The 16,265-nt window shown below is 37.8% G+C and overlaps 2 protein-coding genes across 2 annotated transcripts in view; one reads left to right on the forward strand and one right to left on the reverse strand.

Moving 5' to 3' along the window:
- The window catches only part of LOC113656605, a 202,459-nt gene that overhangs the window by 102,066 nt on the left and 84,128 nt on the right, over positions 1 to 16,265 (forward strand). The window lies entirely within an intron of this gene.
- LOC113634401 lies at positions 5,511 to 11,146 on the reverse strand. The gene is made up of 6 exons (XM_047819984.1): positions 10,271 to 11,146; positions 9,619 to 9,969; positions 8,327 to 8,491; positions 8,142 to 8,200; positions 6,387 to 6,525; positions 5,511 to 6,038 (listed from the first exon to the last, which is right to left on the reverse strand). Exons 1-5 carry the CDS (start codon positions 10,338 to 10,340, stop codon positions 6,397 to 6,399), a joined length of 774 nt encoding a protein of 257 aa, XP_047675940.1. The 5' UTR covers positions 10,341 to 11,146; the 3' UTR covers positions 5,511 to 6,038; positions 6,387 to 6,396.

A 16,265-nucleotide genomic window follows, 5' to 3' on the forward strand; every position in this document is an offset into this window, starting at 1 on the left:
GTTCAAGAAACGTGGCTGAAACCTCAATTAAATTTTTTAATTCATGGTTACATTTCAATCAGAAAAGATAGAAACGAAGGAAATGGTGGTGGGGTAGCAACATTTATTAAACAAGATATTGGGTATAGAAAAGTTTAGGTAAATGGGGAGCAAGAGGTTGTAGTGGTGGAAATATGGGAAGGTGTATATAGTATTAGAATAATTAACTTTTACAATCCATGTGACAGGTTAAGCAAGGATAAGCTAGAAAATATTGGAGGAAAAGGAAGTAACAAAGTGGTGTGGTGTGGTGATTTTAATGCCCACAACACATTATGGGGGAGTACAAACACAGGTAGTAATGGACTGACAATGGAAGACATGCTCGATTGGGGAGGATTAGTGTGCATCAATAATGGTAGCTATACAAGAGTTGATTTGTCACAAGGAAAATATTCAATGTTTAGCAAGAAAATGTGATTGGAAAGTATTGAATCAAAGTACAGTTGGGAATGATCATTTCCCTATCAACAGTATGATCGGTTTAGATGTAGCACAAATTGTGACGGAAAGAATGCCAAGGTGGAAATTTAAATCAGCCAACTGGGACAAATTTAAAGAGGTGTGCAGTAACAGAATGTCAGAAATAAGTGAGTCTATGGACGATGTAGAGGATTTCAATTTTAAGATATGTGAAGTTCTTCAAAGTACCTCTATAGAGGTAATAGGTAAGAAAAGGCTGGTATCAGGAATAAAGCCGGGATCCAAAGATCCTGAATCTGGAAGAACAGCATCAGCAGTATATATTCCCCAATTCAAAGTCAAAATCTAAAAGTCTATTTAGAATAAGACAATATGGAATTATGGTAAAATTTCTGTGGATACCATCACATATGGGTGTGGATGGAAATGAGGAGGTAGACCATCTGGCTAAACTGGCCTTAAAGCATGCACAAATTTACATTAAAGTGTCAATGAGTAAAACAGAGGTAAAAGGGATAATTGCAAAAGAAACAAGAGAGAAATGGCAGAAGGATTGGGATAGTGGAACAAAAAGTAGACACTTTCATCATGTTCAAGAGAACGTAGGGCTAGAAAGAAGAAAGTTTGGCAACAGGAAAGAAGATGTTTTAATGTCAAGAATGCGTCTCGGACATTGTGCATTAAATCAGGGTCTATATAAAATGGGTAAACATGAAAATGGAAATTGTGATAAGTGTGGTCAAGAATCAGTAGAGCATGTACTTATAGAGTGCGATGCATATGCAGGAGCAAGAAATAAATTAATTCAAGCTCTATGATTGTTTCGTATAAATGATTTCTCCCTTTGGGTTCTATTAGGAAATGAATCAAAGCAGTTTAGGATATTCCAGGAATTAGTTATTTTCTTAAAACAAACAAAACTGATCAATAGAATTTAACATACAGTTGTATTATTAATTTTTATTTTATTTCTTTATTTCTTTCTTTATTTTTTTCCAAACCATTATGCACTCCACACTCCAGTCCAGTAGGTGGCAGTAAATGCACCTAAAGTTGGTTTGCCATCCGCTAATAAAAATCAGAAGAAGAGGAAGAAGACCAGACAGCAAGCGATTACATTACACAAGTGAGAATGTGTTTTATGGTATTGAACGGTAGGAAATTATATTTCGTGGTCCGTTGGTTTGTTTCAGTCCTTGGTTAACGAGCGCAGCTAATCCATGTTAGTTACCCCTAAGTTTTTAACAGTTAGGAAAACCGACAATGTTTGTAGATTCCGAAGCTCTTAATAAGGACAGTAAAAATTGACCCATGCTTTTTTGCTTAAAGGTGAAAAGACCCAACTTTATGTATGTGCTGTAAGATTCCCTCATCTGTCAAACATGTTTTATTAGATTGTCCTGGACTTAACACAAGCAGAATGCTCTTTTATCAAGTTACTTCAATTAATAAGGACATATTTAATGGCATTATGTCTGAAAAAGGTTTGGATTTTTTTTTGTTAATTAAAATAAAAATGTATGATATGACGCGATTTGTATTTGTTTTGTTTTTCTTGCATTTATATGATATTTGTATTTTTGTAATTGAATTTTGCCATGTCGCGACAAACTTTGATGTTGGCTTTGATGGTGCAAGAATTAGCAAAGGCCGGTGCATTTTGGAGGCAAGTGGATAGAAAGATTTTGAAAGCTACTGGACCGCTAGGGTGCCAATACTTTTGAAGGTGAGCGGACATGAGCATTTGACGTGACCATAAGTAACACCGTGGGGCAGTTCCCCTCATTGTGCTGAGTGTTTTGATATGTCACATGTCCATCTTGTGCAAATTTTTAATTTTCACGTGACGTGACGTCACGTGACGTCACCCTAATACCTGTGGGGCAGTTCCCCTCAATGTGCTGAGTGTTTTGATATGTCATATGTCCATGTTGTGCAAATTTTGTATTTCGCTTGTTTTGGGGGCAGGGCTACACGTGACGTCACGTGACGTGACAAGAATACCCGTGGGGCAGTTCCCCTCATTGTGCTGAGTGTTTTGATATGTCATATGTCCATGTTGTGCAAATTTTTGATTTCGCTAGTTTTGGGGGCGGGGCTACACGTGACGTCACGTGACGTGACCAGAATACCCGGGGGCAGTTCCCCTCAATGTGCTGAGTGTTTTGATATGTCACATGTTCATGTTGTGCAAATTTTTGATTTCTCTTGTTTTGGGGGCGGGGCTACACGTGACGTCACGTGACGTGACCAGAATACCCGTAGGGCAGTTCCCCACATTGTGCTGAGTGTTTTGATATGTCACATGTCCATGTTGTGCAAATTTTTGATTTCGCTTGTTTTGGGGCGGGGCTACACGTGACGTGACCAGAATACCCGTGGGGCAGTTCCCCTCAATGTGCTGAGTGTTTTGATATGTCACATGTCCATGTTGTGCAAATTTTTGATTTCGCTAGTTTTGGGGGAGGGGCTTCATGTGACGTCACGTGACGTGAGCAGAATACCCATGGGGCAGTTCCCCTCATTGTGCTGAGTGTTTTGATATGTCACATGTCCATGTTGTGCAAATTTTTGATTTCACTTGTTTTGGGGGCGGGGCTACACGTGACGTCACGTGGTGTCGAATGACGTCACCAGAATGTCCGAATATATATATATATACATATATATATGTATATATATATATATATATATATACATATATATATGTATATATATATATAGGCGTATAATCCGGAGAAATCATATCATATCAAATCATCATATACAAAACAGAAAAAGATAGAGAAAAACTCACTCATTGTAATTGCATAAAGGGAGATTGGGAGATTGGTCCACAAGACATGTCTTCTGTGTGATACATCTCAGGGAAGAGTACAAGAAGTTCTCTGGAGCACATTTTAACAACAGTTTTGTCAACGCAGCATATTTTTAATAATAATGCAGAAGTTCGGCGGGAGCAACAACAGGCCTGACTTAATTTTTGGTAAAAGGCAGACTTGTTTTTCGGGGAAACAAGGCAGGGGGGCCACGGGCAAGTCTGTAGTGTCAGGAGAAAAGTCAGACAGGTCAGGTGGATTGACGTAAGAAGGTATAGACGCACCTAGAGGTGCCAGGGTATATATTGAGGAGATTCCTTTGGAGGGGGCGCTCTTGCTCCTGCTTGCTTGCTTTTTTGTGTTTGAACTCTTTTGGGTGGCATGGGGATGCGCTGTTTGGGGTTTTTTCTTTGATACTTTCGACTTAGAAGTTTTTCCTCCTTGAGCTCAATGGAAGCAGAGGCTGATCAGCACCAATAAAGAGTTTTGCTCATTCTCATCCAGGTCTGCAAAGTTTTCTTATTATTCAAATTCAAATAGTATTAAGTACAAAGTTTAAAGTGTGATTAATTAATTGGTATTAAGTATTAATAAGTATTAAGTATTAATAATTAAGTATTATGAAATTAGTGTTAAGTATAATTATTTTAGTATTAAGTGTGAACGACTATTATTGACTATTATCTATTATGGACTATTAATTTGGCTGTAATTCACCCCTGGCATATGTCCACTTGGAGGGGGGGCTCTCCAAAAATTTTCGACACTCTCTACATTACTACGATAGAAAAGAGGTGTTATTTGTGTAGTAACAGCGTTTAGCTCAGGAGTTATTGACTCGGGAAACTCCAACCTGTGAATATGTGGCCAACTTCCTGCTCCTTCAGTTCTCTCCAGCGCTGGAAAGCTGATCCTATATTAACACGTCCTACTTCTTGTCTTATTGTAAGCCTTTCTTTCTTTCTTTCTTTCTTTCTTTCTTTCTTTCTTTCTTTCTTTCTTTCTTTCTTTCTTTCTTTCTTTCTTTCTTTCTTTTTATCCTCCATGTCAATGTTAAAACCGCTTCCTGCTAACGTCACACATGCGCACTGAACACTCTCTCCACCCATTTTGATAAGACCCGCCCCTTCCTGCTCATTGGCTACACGTTTGTTTTGTTTTTGTTTAGTATGTTGTCCTGATTCAGTTTTCTGAAACATTTCTCAAACAACGGAGACCCCACCTTTTAAGCTATTTTCGAAAAGAAATAAACAACCAAAAACTACGGTTAAGGTTAGATTATCAAATAGGCCACGCCTACCCAATGACGCAATATCTGTTACGCTGCTCTGAAATTCCTGGAAATAAGAGCATACTCCTGGAAAAAATCTCCTTCTTGATATCAATAATTAGTTCTCAATCATCATAAATTTTGTTTCCTTTAGTTTAACTAGAGCACACACACACACACACACACACACACACACACACACACACACACACACACACATACACCGCAATATAGTTCCAGTGATTTTTGGATTCATTGCCAAGAAAATATTGTTGTATCTCCTGATGGCTCCAAATCTTAATAATGGTACTTTTTTCTTTCAACAGCAATTGCCGAGCTGCCACTGTGGGTCCTTGAGTAAGGCCCTTAACCCTCTCTGCTCCAGGGGACTGTATCATGACTTACCCTTTGTTCAGATCACTTCAACATGACCTTCTCTGTGCTCACAATAAATATCAGACAAATTTCCTCTGGAGATGTGAAGTAATGTTCATTCAAAGTGTCAGTTGCATTGGAAGAGACGACACCAGGAGACACTGTGGGAAGGAGAGCTGATGGAGGTGGTGTAATGATCTGCAATGTTCTTATGAATCACATAATGGTTAATGTGGATGTTAATTTGACCCATAATACCTACATAAACACTGCTGCAGACCCAATGGTGTCTCTAAAGGCAGTGGCCTCTTTCAGCATGATAACTGTCCTGCTACACTGGAAACATTGTTCAGGAACCGTTTGAGGAACATACTGTAACAAAGAGTTCAACTTGTTGACTTGGACTCAAAGTTCCCAAGATCTCAACTGGATCAGGCATGTACTGGACCAATATGTCTAATCCATGGAGACCCCACGTCAACTTACAGGACTTTAAGGATCTGTTGCTGTCTTAGTTCCAGATGCCTTGTTTTTTTTTGGGTCAGAACTGTTTTGTCAAAAGAAGAAGAACCTACAGAACATCAGGCAGGATGTGTTTAATGTTATGGACGATTGGTGTATAGTTTATTGATGTAAAATAGGATCTTGATTCAACAGTAAAAGAATGTTTATGGTATTGACAAAGACAGATCTTTCATTAAACAAAATACCATCTATGGAATTTAAAACAACAAATTATTATTATTATTATTATTATTATTATTATTATTATTATTATTATTATTATTATTATTATTTACATGATAGTCCTGGTATAATAATATTTTTTCTACTTTTTCCAAAAATGTTTAATGTTTCAGTGGAAGAATTTAGTGAATATTTCTGACAGAGATTTCAGTGAAACCTTTTCAGCACTGTGTGTCCTGACAACTTTCCATGTCAAGTTAGATAGAAGAGTAACTGATGGTCCCTGATGTGTGATCTGAGAGTTCTGCTGTAAATCAGAAGATCCTGACATGGTGATGAAGATCCAGAGATGAACATCTGCTCAGTGGTGCAGGGATGAAGTTTAAGATGATCTGAAATCCATGATGAGATCAGAGCAGAGCTCTCTGAGAGAGAAGAGGAGAGGAGAAGGTGAGTATCATCAGCATATGGTAGTGGTTTGTTAACACATAATGTTAGTGACAAAAACAACCTTATAACATCTTAATAATGCCAAAGATCAAATTTAAACAACTCATAACCTTTTAATGCTGTAATTTCTAGTATAAGTCTTTGGTATTTATAGAAGTCTATATTTGTGTCTACTGTGTAAATTGTTTAAATCCATTTCAAACTTTTTTTTTCAATATATAAAGTGATGGATAAATATTTGTTAAATGTTCATAAGAGAGAATGAATGAATGGATGGATGGATAGATAGATGGATGGATGGATGGATAGATAGATAGTGACACCTTGTGTTGTTCAGTGTCTCTGTGGCCGTGAGGCGACTATTGCGTACGTCACACTGTCCAAATCTGATGTTGTGTTGTTCATAGAAGATTTTCTGGTCTTTCTTTTGTACTGAACACTGGCATAATGAAGGTTTTCATCCTGTAGAGAGATTCAGATGATGAACCTGCACTTAATTTTTTGGGGTTTTTTTCCCTCCCTGATAAAATTATTTGCACTGTTCTGTTTATTACCTGTTTATTACACACACATTTATTGCAGTGTTTCATGATTGTCTGGTTTCTTATTCCAGAAACATTTATAAAATCTTAATCCCAATCATCTCATTTAAGCCTGAATATTTGATTGATGATGCATCATATTAAATGAGTAAGTACAGGATTTGAACACTAGGTGGAGTTTTTGTTTTTCTTTCCCCTTTTTTGCTCCAGAAAATCTTGTATTATATAAATTGGAAATATGTAGAACATAAGAAATAATACTGATGTAAGTCATGACCTCAACACGAGTGTATTATGTGACTGAAACAGGTTTGTTTGTGTTTGAATCTCGTCTCAGTCATTTATAGAAATCCCACTGAGCCCCTTCCCTCCATCTCAGTCTGAACTTTCACCTGCACATCAAGATCATTCTCTGTGCTCAAAATAACTGCTCCATGAAAAGGAAATAAGTGAAATGCTTCAAGAAACTTAAGATTAAGACAAATAAGATTAGTCTAACCAGAAGTATAAAGTAAAAGAACCTTTAGATTAAATACATTAGATTAAATTTACATTAGATATCTTTTCATTAAAGATTAAAACAGACAAAAGATTTAAAACACCTACAGAATAACCTGCTGATCTACAGGAAAAAACAATTCAAGCAACACACAATAAATCTATATCACTGGAATAATTTGGTAATGATTAGATTATACATTTTTAATTTATTGAGAGATTTGTCCTTAAGAAAGAGGAAAAGAAGAAAGTTATTCAGAAAGTCATTTAAAAATATAATAATTTGTTGGTAATAAATGTTTCTTCTTTACCACAGTTTCAGTATTGAATCTACTGTGAATAACAAAGGATTTTATTCATTTGATTATTTTCATGTTACAGTGTATTTTTAATAGTAAACTTAACCACATAACACTGATCTCAATATAACTAAAGTAGATTAGTGAAGGACATGGAGAAGAGTCTGTGACGTCACAGTAAGAATGAGGAATATCTTTAAGCACACAGGTTCATTTATGCTTCATGGTAATGTAGACAGTTCTGTACTACATCAACTCTACAGGAATAGAACATCAAAGGGTTTATAACATACATCAGTCTGTAGTTACTAACTCCATAAATAAATAATAATAAAGCAGGTCATGTTATATAACTGTAAAGGTTTATGTGTTTGTTTATGTGTCATATATTTTATTCTGTCTTTAATATTAAATTCCATTATTATTGTTTTTTTATTTATATTTTATTTACAAATTCCACTATAGTTTTTATCTAATTACACTGTCATTTAATATGAGTATGCATTTTATTTACTGCCGTATGTCTACAATTAAATAACTATTTGTCACATTTTTTGACAATTTTTTTATGTCTTTATATCTGAAATAATTACCCAGTATTTAGAAATTAATTCTAATCACTTACCTAGAAATTGATTCCAATACTAAAAATGTTACTGTGATAAATGCAGTAAAATTTGTTTCTGGAGGAAAATGTTTTTGTCCTCAGTATTTGACATTAATATGAATGTTTTTATACCTGTTCAGTGGAGCTGGTGTCGTGACTGCAGCATGATGATAATGATGATGATAATTTTCCTGAAAGAGACTTCTGTGTTCATTAATATAAATTAGACAATAAATTTAGACACAATAAATACATAATTACCACAAAACTTCTGTCTGATTCTTTAATGTTTAACCTAAAAGTTAAAGCACTTTTACCTTCCACCCTGCTGCAGAGCACACATGAGCAGATGATGATTATTAGGACAGAGATGGAGCACACACACATTATGATCATATGTATAATCCAGATGTTCTCAGTTCCTCCAGTCTGGTGTGAATCTGAATCCTCTGATGAAGAACGAGTCTCATTTCTGTTGCCACCTAAAATACACACAGAACCACAGAGATATCAGTAAGTGTCCTGGAAGAACATATATTAAATAATAATCAGTATTGTGCAGCTATAATTATTATTATTGTTAAATCCAGGAAACGTCTCAAGTCTGATCAATAATAGATGTTTTGTTGAACTGTAATTCAACACATAAGACTAAAACGTGTAACTGTGAATTCACACGTGACTCTCTGGTTATTCAGACTTTCATGTGTTTATAAAGTGCATCATGTGAACATCAGTGACTTCATTTCACATCTAAACTGATGCTTTAAACTATAAAAACATAAGATTAGTGAAACAAAAAGAACAGACAATTAAACAAAAAGAACAAAGTATAAACTGACCAGTGATCTCTGTTTGGACTTAACTGTAAAATTAATGGACCTGCAAACTTTTATAGATAAAGTGATGACTATGACACCATACAGGAGTCTGGAGCTAGACATGCGTCCCTGGTGAAAGAGCTTCTACACAATTATTAACACATTTAGTCTTCAACCTTTAAAATGACAAAAAGACCTACAAAATTCTAGTTTAATCATTTTAAAATCACATTTTATATAAATCCATGTTCATGTTTACTGTCTGTTTTAATGTTGGAAAAATTCATGTTAATAATGTCTAAATAATAATTTTAGTAAATTCTTTCATTCATTCATTTTCTACCACTTATCCGAACTTCTCGGGTCACGGGGAGCCTGTGCCTATCTCAGGCATCGAGGCAGGATACACCCTGGACAGAGTGCCAACCCATCACAGGGCACACACACACACTCTCATTCACTCACACACTCACACAATACGGACAATTTTCCAGAGATGCCAATCAACCTACCATGCATGTCTTTGGACCGGGGGAGGAAACCGGAGTACCCGGAGGAAACCCCCGAGGCACGGGGAGAACATGCAAACTACACACACACAAGGTGGAGGCGGGAATCGAACCCCCAACCCTGGAGGTGTGAGGCGAACGTGCTAACCACTAAGCCACCGTGCTTCTCAAGATAATAATATGTAATAACATGAAATAAATCTTAAATAAGTCTATAAATAAATATGAAAAACAAAGTACAGTATTAATAACCAATGTAAATAAAGTGTTGTTACTGACCTGTAAAGTTCAGACTGATGACTTTCCCAAACTGATTGTGTTCCTTTTTTCGACCTCCACAGTAATAAAATCCCAGATCTGTGTCTCTAACTCCAATAATCACTAAACTGACTGAACTGCTGATTTCTGTTATAGCAAAGTGACTCTTATCCTCATTATAAACAACATGAAAGTGTTTGTCCACTTTTCCTTGTCTGGTTGATATAATCTGCCTCACGCCTGCTGAGTTCTTGTGATACCACGATATCTCTGAATAATTAGTGATGTTACAGAACAGAGTGACGTTTTCTCCAGGATCAACAGATAACAGATCAGCTGAAATGTTCTGAAGGAGACTCAGACTGATGACACCTGAAAGATAAACACCACATGAAGAGAGAAGATTCATCAGCACTCTGTAAACCTAACACACAGATCACAGTACATTACATGCATGGAGCCGCACTTAACATATAGACAATACTGTTATATTTATATTTTATTTATATTTATTTTGTTTATTTAAATTGTCCAAAAACTCCATTTTAATTTAGCTTCCTGTTATAATTGAATGCATTATTCTCTCCAGCTAATGTGGATAGCACAAAATGTAAAAAAGAAAGATAAATAATAATAATAATAATAATAAAACAAAAATGATTAATGAACTCACCAATCATCAGCTGTAGATTAAACCCACTCAGGAACTCTGCCATGTCTAACACACATCCTCCACTGAACATGTGAACAGACACTTAGTGGAATAAAAAGTCTTCTGTTTCTGCTGTTTTCCGGTTTAACTTCTTCAGCCACGAGACTCTACATCCTGTCTCCTGTTCTGTTCTGGTGTTCAATAAGCTTCTGAAATCTCATTTTATATTCTCACATTTATTCTTATAACTCATTAGTTTATTAGTTACTTTAATCTACTGTCCTGACTGTTAGAGCTGAGATGAATAGATGAAGGATGAATAGAGAGAATAAATAAGTAAATTTAGATACATAACAGAAATAAACAGTCAGAGCCGAGTTAAAACAGGGAAATCCATTATTGAACAGTTTTCTCGGCTGTCATGAAACTCTTTGTTGGACTTACAGATCAAATCATACTCAGGTTTTACTTCAGGTGTTTGTTGGTGAATGAATGGTTTCTGACACTGATGTTGTAACAACTGTGCAACACATGAGACAGAGACGTTTATTTCTCCCTGTCCGTGATCTTTGTGATTATTTTATAATGGAACTGGGTCACATTAATATTTTATGAATTAATCACTTTAAATAATTCAGTTCAAACTAATAGATGTAATATTTTCTCAGAAATCTTATGGCATTTTCTCTTTTACTGTAGTGTTGAATGTCCACTTGCTTAAAGATGAGTAAATGTTTGTGATTTTTGTTATTTACATTATTAATAAAGATCACTGGTCTGCTTTATTAACTATACAGTCAGTACTGAGGCAGGAAGGTGGAACAGTGCAGGATTCTACAGACACCTTCACACTAACATATTAGTTTAAACAGCAGTAATGAACAAAGTCTGGTGTTTAGGAGCATTTCAGCTTCATGGTAAGTTACGATGTTGATGATCAGTAAATGATGGTGAGATTCAGCACATTACAGTGTAAACAACACACACATCTCTGCTGCATTCAGGCAGAATTTCATCACTCATTAATCCAATAAATAAACCTGAAGTTTATAGCTGCAGATATGAGACTGTACTCGTTAGTGGAGAACACAGGATTAATAACAAGTCCAGTGTTACAGAGAGAGTAAGATTAAGAAAAGCTCTATGTTTGTACACCATAAGTGCAGTACATGCAGAAGGGTCTGATGGGGCTTTAGGTAGACAGACCTGCATGAAACCACAAAGTCAAGCTCATTTTTCATTTTCTATTTCTGTGCTGGAGGTTTAACCACAACAGAGGAAACAGCACAAGGTTGGATACAAAAACACACCCTGGGCAGTCTTTAACCTCAAAGTGTTAGTAGAAGCTTGTAGATTAAATCTCCTAAATAAATAATACATTTTAGACTCATGAACATTAATTTATTAAATCCAGACCTGCTTCTGATCCTCTGTATGTTCAGCACCATCAATAGTCCCATCTCTTGACCTCACAATTATTTCTCTTCTCCTGTGTACCTCTGTGTATAATACTGTGTGTGTATATGCTGTAACAGCTAACACACAATCGTCCAGCTTCCCAATAAATCCCAAAAAGGCTCCCAAAACACATTGATGGCATCAAAACTGCTCCAGAACATATTGCAGTTTGTGTCATCCAGAGCGTCCACTGATTGGTCAATCCAGCATGTGACCTTCCTCTGTTTCAGCCATTGTTAATATGTTACATGAGAACAATGCCAACATAGTCTGTTTTGCCAACAATGCCAACAAAACTGCTTCTTGTAGCTGTCCTTAAACTGGATTTAGCCGTGGTCCGGTGTCCTTTCACCCAGGGTGGGGCAGGTGATGTGTTGGTAGAAGTTGGGTACTGTGTGTGAGGTTGGCACTGAAGAAATCCCCCATCGCAATTAGTTCAGCGTCCCAATGCTGTGTTTAGTGCAAAGTGAGAGCCTTATGTAGCTCACATAAGGCAGTGTCTGTGGATTACACCTGTGGTGGAACATAAATGGCACTGATAATGACTGAAGCTGAGGTAGGTAAAAAGGGTAACATTTGATGGTCAAAAGCTCCAGGGTGTTAACCAAGAAGAACAAGAAGATGGCATGGTCCAGCACCACTAGTTTCAGCCATGTCTTGTTGAAGCAGAGGATGTTGCAGTCCTCAATGTCCTTCTGAAATTAACCCTGGTACTGAGCTCATTCAACTTGTTCTCCAGAACCTGGCCATTGGCTAGCAGGCTGCTAGGCAGGGGCCACATAGTGTGTGAGCCCTTAGCCTGTTCCTGCCATTGGTTATGGTCACAACCTTTATTCCTCCTCGAGATTTCACTACACCAGCATGGATCTGGTGGTAAAAAATGTCGGATGGTGAGTGAATTGTAAACCAATGGAATAAATGTCTTTCTCATATTTAATTGTAGCCATAGTGAAGAAATGAAGTAGTTTACTTAAAGAAGATTAAAGAAAAAAAGGAAGAAAATTGGAAATGGTGGTCAAAACATGGTGGTCTGTGCCATCTTTTTGATTAATAGCACTTGTTGCCATTCCCATTCTTGACCCCCAGATGAAATAATACAAGTGCAGCAATGTACTCTTTAGTCAGAACAGACAATAATATGTTACACACCAGCTAGCTTTAAAAAAACAGCCAATACAGTATGCTTACATTGATAAGTAATTGTAGATTTATTGCAAGATAGAAAGCTTAAGATGGCAGCACATTTTGCAGAATGTTCCAGAAGTCAGTGGGACTTCACAGTTGAACCATACAGAAAAAAAAAAACAGAATTAATGAAAAACTCTAGAAAAACCCATCCATTTCAATGCTGAGACCAAACCAATTAAGATGGAAATGTTTTATTAAATGTGTTTTGTTTAGCAGTTAGACTTCCATTCTAAGTGGATAAGAGGAGCCAATGGTCATTAATGGCCTTACAATAATGTGGCCTCAGATCCTCTCACCCTCACAACAACAGGATGAAGTATGACTCACTAATGAGATCACTTTTTCCACATCGCCGTACAGCTGCACTTGTGGTTAGTGTATTATTATACTCAATATACTTTTATATAAATGCCATAGCCTAAATAGATCTAAATAAAGATATCCTTTCATGCAGACATGTGTGACGTCTCTGTGTGAGGCCTAAGTACCGAAACCCCATTTAAAGTCACCTTTCTCTTCTTCATCTTCAACCAATATGTGAGATCATCTAGGCCTGTTCAACATTTCAACATGTTCCATTGTTATACTCATAAATAAACATCAATAATGTTTAAGTTAAACATTAGATACCTAGGAGATAAACCATTAAGAGCCTTGCACGTAAGTAGAATTAGTTTGTAATCAATTCTAAAATTAACAGTTTAACAACAGAAAATTGCAGCTCATTCAATCTTTTATCTCTCTAATGCACTCAGTTCATTTGGACAATTTAGCTATTTCATCTGGTTTTCATGAGATATATAACTGTGTGTCATCAGCATAACAGTGGAAACTAGTCCCATGTCTTCTAATGATGTTCCCTAATAGAAGCATGTATATCCAGAAAAGCAGAGGTCCTAGAACTGATCCTTGAGGGACTCCATAATTAACTGGCAATAAACCGGAGGAATTACCATTTAATTCTACAAAGTGGTATCGATCAGACAGGTAGGATCTAAACCAACTTAAAGCCTGTACATCAGTGGTCCCCAACCTTTTTTTCGCCACGGACCGGTCAATGTTTGATCATTTTATCGCAGCCCGCTGGGGATGGGTGGTGGCGGCTATACAATTAAATTAGAATTAATAATTTTAATTTTATTGTATTTAATAATGCCTTTTTAACTCACTACAACACTAACCCAATGAGAACCCTGAGCTTGTTTCTTTGCAACGAGACGGTTCCATCTGGGGTAATAGGAGACAATGACACCCGAAGTGTGTTGCTTATGTTCAGTTTATTCCGTTGTTTTGTTTTGGTTGCCATCACCGCAGAAAACCCCGCTTCACACAGATAGCATGTCGGAAATGGCGATAGGGATTTAAGTGCTGTGGTGGCAATCTCAGGGTATTCCGCCATGACTTTAATCCAGAACACCGGCAGAGTTTCTAACTTTCTAATGACGTCTGCTTCGTGCTCATTTTTGCTAATTCATGGGTTAAATTTGAGCAAACACAATATACACGTACACCAAGCACTGTTAAACATGAGAAAGTTCTCCACCAAAGCTACAACACCACTGCCGCTTGCAGCCGCTCAGCTCCAGACGTCTCCTAAACCCGGCCCGATATCATATTTTGCGCATGCGCGGTATTGGTGCGGCTTTAGGTGACGTCTCTCAGTTAACCTCTCGTCCATGGAAAGTCGAACAAACCCGAGAGAAATACACCACAGTAAATAAAATGGAAACAATTTAATGTTCCTTGGGCGGCCCGGTACCATTTGGTCCACGGACCGGTACCGGTCCGCGGACCGGGGGCTGGGGACCACTGCTGTACATGAATACTTGTGTAATTTTTTTAAGTGATCTAGGAGAATGTTGTGATCTATAGTGTCGAATGCAGCACTAAGGTCAAGTAGAACTAATAAGGACATACAGTCTTGGTCCAAAGCTAGGAACAAGTCATTCGAAACTTTCACAAGTGCAGTTTCTGTGCTATGATTGGGCCTGAAACCTGACTGAAAATCTTCAAAGATATTGTTCTCCTGTAAGAAGGAACTCAGTTGAACAGACACAACCTTTTCTAGTATTTTAGACATAAATGGAAGTCTAGAGGCCTAGCCTTCAGAACAGGGGACAGGGCAGCCCTAAGAACAGCAAGGGAGAAACTGTCCCGAGCCATCAGAGCGCCAAAGGGCGCACATGCCCAGACAATCCACATCCACTTCTAGGACAGCGGAGACACCCGGCACATGTGGCAGGGCATACAGGCGATCACAAACTACAAGACAGCTTCACCTGCTTGTGATAGCGATGCCTCCTTCCCAGATGCGCTGAATGACTTCTACACTCAGATTGAGGTGCAGAACAACGTAACGGAAAGGAAGACCATCCCTCCCCCCGACGACCAGATACTCTGTCTATCCACGGCCGACATGAGGAGAACTCTATGCAGAGTTAATCCACGGAAGGCTGCTGGACCAGACTACATTCCTGGCAGGGTGCTCAGGGAATGCGCAGAACAGCTAGCAGATGTTTTCACTGACATCTTCAACATTTCCCTTAGCAGCACCATTGTTCAAGACTACCACCATTGTCCCCATCCCAAAGAAGTCTACAGTGTCCTGCCTCAATGACTATCATCCCATTGCACTCACACCCATTGTTATGAAGTGCTTCGAGAAGCTTTTCATGAGGCACATAAAGACCCAGTTACCACCCTCACTGGACCCCATACAGTTCGCATTCACACCTGGACAATAAAGACACTTATGTACAAATGCTGTTCATAGGCTTTAGTTCAGCATACAATACAATCATCCCTCAGCACCTGATTGAGAAGATGAATCTGCTGGGACTAAACACCTCCCTCTGCACCTGGATCGTGGACTTCCGGCCTGGGAGACCTCAGTCAGTCCGGATCGGGAACAGCATGTCCAGCACCACCACACTGAACACTGGAGCCCCTCAGGGCTGCGTGCTCAGTCCACTGCTGTTCACCTTGCTGAATCACGACTGTGCAGCAATGCACAGGTTGTGGAGGAAATTCTATTCTATTTATCAGAGATAATAGTTCAAATAAACTTGTCCCTTAGTTGCAGAGATGAATGCAGCAGAGTCCTGTGGAATATTAAATTCTTTATTTAATACACTTGCAAGTGTGAAGTCAGTCTGTCCCGACCTACAGTAAGTCTGAACAAAGTGAGTTAGTTGGCTTGTAAGCAATTCTCCATTTATACATAGAGCTATGTGTGTGTGTGTCTTTTACTGTGCATGACTTCCTCTAATCTTGTCTTGCTCTAATCTTGTCATTGCACAAGTAGGACGACAGTCATGCCGTTAGTCTCTGTTATTTCCACACCCCTGAAGCCTGTAATGTTCTTGTTTCT

Source organism: Tachysurus fulvidraco, chromosome 10 (assembly GCF_022655615.1).
Source record: "Tachysurus fulvidraco isolate hzauxx_2018 chromosome 10, HZAU_PFXX_2.0, whole genome shotgun sequence".
In the NCBI taxonomy this organism is placed as follows: Eukaryota; Metazoa; Chordata; class Actinopteri; order Siluriformes; family Bagridae; genus Tachysurus; species Tachysurus fulvidraco.

What these genes read in the sequence shown, in the direction of transcription:
- LOC113634401 (XM_047819984.1), bottom strand. Translation starts at nt 10,340, where the DNA reads ATGTTCAGTGGAGGATGTGTGTTAGACATGGCAGAGTTCCTGAGTGGG. An exon ending in TAATCTACAGCTGATGATTG is followed by an intron (nt 9,970 to 10,270) that starts GTGAGTTCATTA and finishes TTTATCTTTCAG; the next exon opens with GTGTCATCAGTCTGAGTCTC. An exon ending in CATCAGTCTGAACTTTACAG is followed by an intron (nt 8,492 to 9,618) that starts GTCAGTAACAAC and finishes TGTGTATTTTAG; the next exon opens with GTGGCAACAGAAATGAGACT.